Consider the following 9,411-nt stretch of genomic DNA (forward strand, 5'->3'; position numbering starts at 1 on the left):
CATTAGTTTAGTTTTTGAGCTTCCATGGTCGTATTTTTACATATGTGTAGTGAAACTTGAACTTTAATATTTGAGCTTTGTAAAATTACGGTGGAAAATGAAATTAGGTTTATTATACTTGGACATGCAAATCAGTGTAAGATTGATTTTGACATGAATGATATCTTGATTCTTGAGTAGAGTTATTTTCTCCTCAAAACTAATATATTCTTACTCTTTTTTCTAAAAATTAACTAATATAAATTTTTCATCAAAAATTAGCTGTTCACTTTTTTTTGTCACCATAATATTGGTATAAAATTTTCACTACTAATCTCCGTCGAAAAATTCATGGGGCACGCAATACAATCGAATATAAATGGTTTATGTTCAATTCATATTCAACTAAATTAAATTTATAAAATCATTTTTTTTTTGGGTATAAAATCAATTCAAAAAATGGACATTGTATTCATGTGATAAGCTGACAGAAAAATTTATCAATAGAATAGAATTGTTCACGTCCAAAGCCAAAACATTGATTTTTCTGAGACTCTGACCAAAGCTCAGAACGGTGCCTCTGATTCAGATAGATAGTTTACCACTTTCCCTATTTTTTTCTTTCGAAAATGTCTTATCAAATACTAGTAGCACATTAGAGAGAAAGAAATAGAGAATATATGTAAGATAAGAAGATAAATAAATGGATGGATAGAATGGATGGATAGATAGACAGGAACGTAGTTGGAAGGGGAGCGGCAGAAGTCACGGTCCCTTCTAAATATTTTTGAATTTTTTTTTATACTGTTATGTTATGATATTATATTATTGGCTTAATTTTACTTTTGATTCTTCTATTTTATTAAACTCATAAAAATTGTCCCTTTTTTATTCAATTTTTTTGTTCTGTTTTTTATATTTGGTGTATATTTGATCCTAACATATGTTTTTCCGACTAAAAATAGTATTTTTGCACCAAAAAATGTGATTTATTGCCACAATAATGAATTCAATAAAAAAAAACTTTTTTGAGATTAGAACTCGCATTTTTTTATGTAAAAAGTCGCAATTTTTATGGCAAAGTGCATGCATAGATCAAGACCAAAGTTATAATACATATAAAAATAAAGGCCAAAAAATTCGACTTAAAAAAATGGTCTATAAAATATGATTCACAATATTAGCTTTAAATTTATCTTATAACTTGTTATATATATATTGTGCTTTCAAAATTTAGTTTTTTCTTTACTAACTTATATTTTTAAACTCAGCCCCCCTTGAGCTAAATTTCTGGCTCTGTCCCTGTGGATAGATGATAGGTAGAAAATTTCAGACCACCAAAAGACACCAACCCAGCCCTAAAAATTGTAGTTGATGTCAATTTTGTTAGAAAATTAAAGGTTTATAAAATGTAAGTACCGTAACCAGTACATGATAGATTAAGATATGATAAAATTTAAGGTATTGAACAAACTTTATCTTATATATTGTTTGGTGGACAACATTTGGCCTCTAATTTATCTAGTCCCAAAAACAGTTTTAAAATTAAACACAATATAACTTCTTTTTTTTAAATGATTAAACACAATACAACTGAAGTTCATATATGAAGTTCATATCTGGTCATTATTGTCCGGCCATTATTAGCGGATAAAACGCATCCTAAAATAGAGTGGGGAAGTATTTTCCATTCTCCATCTATGCATGTATTGATGATTCTAATTTCTTATACTAGTCCTAGAGGGTAGTGCAGCTTGTTCTGTGTGTTTTTGTTGGTTCTTTGTTGTTTTTCAATGCCCTGCTGACCCCGCAGGACTGATTATTGAATGCCATATCATTCATTTATTGCTTCTTTTTTTTTGAAATTCAAACTGGACCACCGTTCAGTCGCTCTTGCACTAATTTTCCTTATTTACTCATTCATTCATTACCCTTTCTTTCTTACATTCAACTCATTCAAGTACTAACCATTGACGATGCCTAAGTTGCTATTATTTGCATTATTAGCAATCATGTTTTGAACGAAAAATAACTAAAGACGTAGCCAAATTAGATTTGCCTCGAATGTGCATTGCCATAAGATAAGATTAATTACTTAAAGCCATAAACTACTTGAGGCTTTAATTAAAATGTAAGAGTTGGATAAATGGGGCACGATGCACAACTTGTCAATAACTTTATAATAAAGACGAATTTTACAAAATTTATAGTTATTGCATTGAAAATTTATATTATATAGATTATACATATAAAATTTATAATCTATATAATTCACAGTCTGACAAATAATGCTTCAATTTGGTGGCGGGATATGTGGAAAACAGGAGGCGCGGAGGAAGGGGGCTAGTTTGTTAATAATATTAGTAGCATTCTCGGGGACGGTAACAATATTGCTTTTTAGAAGAAAAAATGGTTAGGAATGATACCGTTAAGTGAATTGTATTCATCTTTGTTTCATATATCAACTCATAAAGATGCTTGCATTTCAAATATGGGGATATGAAATAACAACATGTGGTCTTGGAAACTCAATTGGATGGCAGCACTTGATGATGCAGATACTGAATCCTTCAATGAGTTGCATTAATTGCTTGAACATGTTCGGCCTAACAAAGCTTCTAGCGATCAGCGTACATGGTTTTGCAGGACAAGCGTGTATGTACTTCTCTGGATACACATACAGTGACAACATTGAAAAGATTATGGAAGAACAATGTTCCATCAAAAGTTAGCATTTTCGGTTGGCGATTGTTACTTGAAAAATTACCGACCCGAAAAATTCTGACAAATAATTATATTAAAACTAAATTGACAAGTTGCATATATAAGTATAGCTTGATATAGACCAACGCAAATGTAGACCATACTAATTTTTAGTAAATTACAATAAATATTATTTTTGTTATCTATTTTTTATTAATAATGGTAAAGATTCACTTTTATATTATTTGTAAGGTTAATATTAAAAGATTTTTTTTTATAAGCAAATGATAGAATTAATAAGGAGTATAAGGGGTACTCAATCCCTTATAATTCACAAAATAAACACCCTTAAAAGCTACTCAGATATTTTAAGGGGTTATTACACCAATCAAAAAAAGTAGATTTACAAAGCCGACCTACTCTACCCGAGAACCAATACCAAGAGATATTTCTAATATGATCAAACAGACGCTGGAAATCTGCACCTTCACCTCTAAAAATGATATTATTTCTCATTCGCCAAATAAAACGCGTAGTTGCCAACCAAATTAAATGACGAAATTTCATTCCCTTTTGAGCTTTCACTGCAGCTCCAAACTGCATAAATTTAATTTATATACACTGTCAATGTAAAGTTAATTTACACATGCATTGAATAATATACAAACACATATGTATTATTTTTAAAAACACAGAATGTTCACGTTCATTAAATGATGTGGTAACACATCATTGGATACATGTGTAAAAAATTTTACACCGACGTTGTACAACAATTAAACTCATATTAAAAACATCAGAATTTCATATATTTATAAAATTTATAAAATACTCCTTAGCCATAGTAGATAATCATCATAATATTAAAATTAATTTTCTGAGTGTATAATATATATGTAGAGTACCACCAATTGAGGGATAACTCAGCTCTAGTCTCATTATCAGGATTTGAAATCTAAACATATGATTTAAGAGCTCAAGCTATACTAGCCATTTGAACCAAGAGCAATTGTAATTAACAAGATTTCCATCACAAAGCTTTTGTGTGGGACTTTTGCAGTAAACTATAGCTTGAGTAATACTCAAATTAAAAAGCTTACCCTCAATCATGATAATGAATTTTTACTTGCAACGATATAAAAGAAAAGATATCAAGTTCCACTCACCAAAAAGTTAATTAATTACCCCATTTTTTTGAAATAAACTTGAAGACAAAAAGCTCTTTTGTTAAGCCAAAGTTTCCATCTTACCTTTTTTTCATTATAAACATACCAAAGTGTGTTGTGTTGGGTTTGCAACTTCTTCTGAAGTCAAACACCAAAGGAGTGTTGAAGTGGTAATTACACGTTTTATGTGAGTTGTGTAATTTAAACACCCTATATACATGTACAAACTGCATGAGTGTTGATGTTGCCTCAAGAAGAGGTAACTATTTATAAAACTAAATGAGACATATTTACCATTTTTACCTTAAAATGACGAATTAAATAGCAAAAAGTTTCGAACACAAATGCAATTTAACATGTTGATTATAAAAACACTTTTTTATTTTTTCATATTTGATCACTTTCGTTGAAGCAGTTTTAAAGAACGAAAATCAATAGTCTTCAATTAGAAAACTCAAACAAGTTATTAGGTTTAAAGAACATTTTCGTTCTTTATAATATTAAGATAAGATAAGATAAATAATATGAAATTATGAAACAACTCCCTACTCAATAAATGTGACTAATCCCATTAAACACAAAAAAAAAAAAAAAAAAAAAAAAGTCGAATAACTTGACACGATAAATTAAATTAAACATTACCGTCAGAAAAACAAAATTAAACATCTTATATCTTTCATATAAAACGTTCCGAAAGAAAGTCGAATAATAACTTTAAACTACAAACTAAACATCTTCTTATAACTGAAGAATTATTTTAAATTACGATCTAACAATCCAATTCAAAGTAGGAGTATTATTATAGTAGAACTAAAAATGAAAGTTTGTGAAAATTTATAGTCTTAAACACTAATTAAGATGCCAAAAACTTTAATTACATTAGTTTCCTAGAAAAAGAGATGACAGATACCCTTTTGACAAAGATTAAATAATTTGTACAATGTCCTTATCACAATTTAAAAAAATAATAAAAATTGAGTGCTTAATTACTAAAATGAGAAAGGTAGTAAAAGTTTTCACTTTCTCTTTTCAATTTTTCTCCTTTTATATATCACTCTTTCAACTCACGCCACTCCACATTGTCATAAAGCAAAGCAACACACATTCTCAATCCTCTTACAATCTCTCTCTCTCTCTCATTCTCATTCTCTCTCTATAAATTCCCACACCTCATTCCTTTCTTCCCGCTTCCTCTCTTCAATACCATTCTCTCCCACTAACCCATCTCTCTCTCTCTCTCTAAGAATGCATTCACCAACATATGGATCCGACCCGACAACACCACCAAACACAACCTTCATACAAGCTGACCCATCAAATTTCCGACAAGTAGTCCAAAAATTAACCGGAGCATCACAAGACCCATCAGCCCAAAAACTACCCATCACTCTCCCATCTCGTCTAACAGCCCAAACCCAAGCCAACCGTTGTTCACCGTCAATCACCAACGAACCAATAATGGGCCTAAAAAAGCCCAACTTTAAACTCCACGAACGCCGTTCCAAAAAACTTCAACTCAACGTTTCGGAAACACACATGATGTTCCAAAACAACAATAATAACAACAACAACAACATGATGATGATGATGTTAATGAATAACAACAACAATAATATTAATCGAAGTGTTGTTATGGCTTCACCAGTTTCACCATTGGAATTTTACATGGCACATGGAAATAGTCCAAAATCACCTTATTATGAAGATGAAGAAGATGAAGAAGAAAAAGTGATAGCTGAAAAAGGTTTCTATTTACACCCCTCTCCTAGAGCTTCTCAACAACAACCACCTGAACTGTTACCACTTTTTCCTTTGCATTCTCCTTCATCTCAATCTCATTCTTAATTATATTAATGTTGTTGTTTTTTGTGGAAGTTGATTGTATTTTAAGTTTGTAATTTTTGCTATATTAATTAATTAACTACTAATTATATTTGCTAGTTTGTTTGGTTGTATTTTTCTTTAATTAGATATTTATGTACTTTTTTATTTTTATTATGTATTGCGTGTGTCAGTGTGTGTGTAGCTGTACTGTGAATAAATACTGTGGTCTGTTGATTCTACGTTGACAACTTTGGTTTTGCTCTTGATAATGATATGTACTACTGTATTATCTTATCTGTACCAAACTATTCTTTCTCCTATAGGACGATATTTCATTTTATTTTTCACAAAATTAATATTCTCCTACATTATTGTCTAATACTTCCTCCTCTCTTTAATATAAGAGACTAATGTATCTAGTTATGTTAAGTCCCGATACTCAAAAATAGCGAAGTATCATGTTCGATACGTCCTCGATATCGACATTCGTTCGATACTCTCCGATACGCGTATCGAAAAAGTATCGGAAAATAATATTATTTTTTTTAAAAAAATATAACTGATACGTGTCAGATACTTTTTCGATACATGTATCGAACAATTAATGCTCTTTGATGATGAAAACGTAAGAAAGGAGACTGATAAAATTCATGTTTTCTCTTAAGTATTGAATGTTAGAGTATGATGTTAACAACTATGTCTTTGGGTAATACGTATTTTTTTTATAAGCAAATTGTTAGTATATTATATTGTTATGTTAGTTATTCGCCTTGTCAAGACTTGAACCCTGAATCTCCAGCTCCTTAACTCTTAGCTCAACTAATTAACCAGTTAAGTTACTCATTTCACTCTCCTTTTTGGATAGTACTTAACTTAAGATATGTAATTGTTACTTGTTTGCTCAATTTGAGTAATTTGAATGTTAATTTTTTATCATTATCGATTTCAGTTATGTTTGTATATATATATATATATATATATATATATATATATATATATATATATATATATATATATATATATATATATATATATATATATATATATATATATATATATATATATATATATATATATATATTTAATTTTAAATTTAATTTTTGAATAACGTATCGCGATCGTATCGTATCGAGAATTTTGAAAAAAAATTCGTATCGCCGTATCAGTGTCGTATCGTATCGGTATCGTGTCACGTATCAAGGGTTTCATAGATCTAGTTTATATTATGGACAGATACAATAGATTCTCAATGAATCTAAAAAGTAAAGTCTCTTTTATATTAAGTATGTAAAAGTAAGAAAATAATTCATGTTAGCACACATTTGTTTTTATTCTTTGTCAGATTTTACTTACCTAATTCAGCCGAATGCTAGATTACCGAAGTCATTTTTCTAAAATTCAGAGGGTCAATAATAGACAAAAAACAATGTCACATCACATAATTTAAAATTTGTTGATTTAATAGTAAAAACAAATCTATGCATAGTAAGTGAGGTGTCGGGTACACGTGAATTTAACTCAATTGGTATAGACCTCGTATTATATATGCAAGATTCGGTAACTGTTCACTTATCTAATGATGTAATTTTTTACTACTAGACTACTTGACAAAAAATAAAAGGGACTTGTCGAAATTCGAACTTCAGCACTTATATATATAATGTAATGTCTCTACTAACTAAATTAGACTCAAGAAGATATTATATTGGTACTAAATTATTATTACTACTTTTCTCTCGATTACTTTGATATTATTGGGTATCAGCAAGCATCAAATACATGAACTTTTTATTTTTATTTTTACTTTTAATTAAAGAGGAGTAATATGTAATTTAATTAGGATTTGTTTGCGGTTTCATTTTCTTAATGACTTTTCCTAAACGGCTTATCTTAAACGTGAATGACCTGCTAAGAAATAGAAATTGTTGGAGACTAGAGTGTAGCTTTAAGAAGCAATTAACTGTTGAAACCTAAAACACGGATTATATCTATATGTAGTTTTAAATTTTAATAATGCATGACGTACAATGTGGTGATAATGTTTATATCAAGTTGTGAGGAGTATTCAATATAACTCAATGAGAAATGACAATATTGTTAACTTAATTGGTCAAGAGTCAAGACCTTAGGCAGCTTGATGCATATAGTTTTGGTCTTGCTAACCGACGACAAAAGAATGTTGGCCTTCCCATTAGCGGAGAAGGGAACCCCATAGAGATCTACATGGCCTCGCCAATCTACTAATTGTCCATATTTTATATTCTACAAGTTTCATCATTAGACCACTATCTATGCATATGTATATTAAACCTGGACTCTCGAATCTTTTGCTTCTCAGGTGGTGGCGAACAATGCAGCTTGCGTTGCAGGAGATGTCCGCCCGCATTTCCTTTTCTTTTTGTTTGAGGGGGCCAAAGAAACGTCTGACCGTACCAGACAATTCTACCATACTCTGTGCAGTTATTGTTGTTGATCCTGTAGAGCCTACCCAAAAGTTCAGGCCGGATTGTAGGAAGTGGGCTTACTTTTTTGTATTTTTATGAGAAGCTATACGACACACACGATGCCCAGTAAGTCATCGGCATACATGTTTCACGTAACAAATCCTTATGAAATAATGGGTGTTTGAATATTTTTATTCGAATTTAAGTTCAGAACTTCACAGTTGTATGTGAATTTTTGTGGTTCTTTCGTGTAAGACAAAAAAAAAGTAGATATTTAATATAACAAGCTTGTTTTTTGGTGAAATATAATAAGGTTATTTATATTTAATATGGAGAAAATAAATGTGTGTAACTTTTTGCGTAGGTATCTATTTGACATTTTTATACGGATTAAAATAATATATAAATGAAAGAAAGATAACAATTTTTTTTTTAAATAGATAAAATGAGTAGCTATCGGAAATTCACATATCGAGTCTGACCTGATATGGTTTGAATATCGGATACGGTGTCTGACCTGATAATTAATTAATATTAGAAATCATATGCGCGCAACTACAAAGACTAATATATCGAGTCTTGTGATATCAAATATGTGACAAACTCTTCTTAAAATTTTTAACGTTGCTGCATGTCCAAATCAAAAATCAAACCTAAGGCTTTGATTGCTTATTAAAAAAAAAAAAACTAAGACTTTGATTAAGGTAGAAGATAAATTCTAATTTTCAAATACTACCGAATTAATGACACAGAGAAACGTTATTATAGAATAGTAATGCTCTTTATATATGTTTCGATTTACATCATCACAACTATTTTATCTTTGTGATATATTACATCACACAATTTAAATCAAAGCAAATATAATTATGTTATATTATATGTCATATCAAAGATAATAATCATATACAAAGTACAACGAAAAATACTATACTAGTTAGAAGAAAAACACCACTAGAAATGGTTATTCAGACTTTTTAGCAACACTAATCTTTTGTGGTGAAGTTGATGGATCTTTCGCAACAATAATACGGTTGCTAAATAAAAAGTACAAACAAAGTGTACAATAAAAATGCAAAACATTCACTCTACTGAAAAATAATTGCAGTATTGACCATATTGTTTTTAGAAAAAATAGAAAACAAAGCACAATTTATTTATTTTTATTGAAAATGACATAATTGCTTCCCCAAAATTTCTGATTATGGCATACTACTCCGGCCTCTTTTGTAAGCAAAAAATCTTTTTTGCACACTTATTAAGGAGTACCTTTTTATCTTAATTTTATGTGATAT

The 9,411-nt window shown here is 29.8% G+C and overlaps 1 protein-coding gene across 1 annotated transcript; it reads left to right on the forward strand.

Annotated features, from left to right (window-relative positions):
* The first annotated feature begins 4,929 nt into the window (after positions 1–4,929).
* Positions 4,930–5,920, forward strand: LOC123921526 (VQ motif-containing protein 11). The gene has a single exon (XM_045974110.1). It carries the CDS (start codon positions 5,094–5,096, stop codon positions 5,691–5,693), a length of 600 nt encoding a protein of 199 aa, XP_045830066.1. The 5' UTR covers positions 4,930–5,093; the 3' UTR covers positions 5,694–5,920.
* Positions 5,921–9,411: the final 3,491 nt, after the last annotated feature.

The sequence above is a fragment of the Trifolium pratense genome, linkage group LG4 (assembly GCF_020283565.1).
Source record: "Trifolium pratense cultivar HEN17-A07 linkage group LG4, ARS_RC_1.1, whole genome shotgun sequence".
Lineage (NCBI taxonomy): Eukaryota > Viridiplantae > Streptophyta > Magnoliopsida > Fabales > Fabaceae > Trifolium > Trifolium pratense.

Coding starts and splice junctions, on each gene's coding strand:
- LOC123921526 (XM_045974110.1), top strand. CDS start 5,094: ATGCATTCACCAACATATGGATCCGACCCGACAACACCACCAAACACA.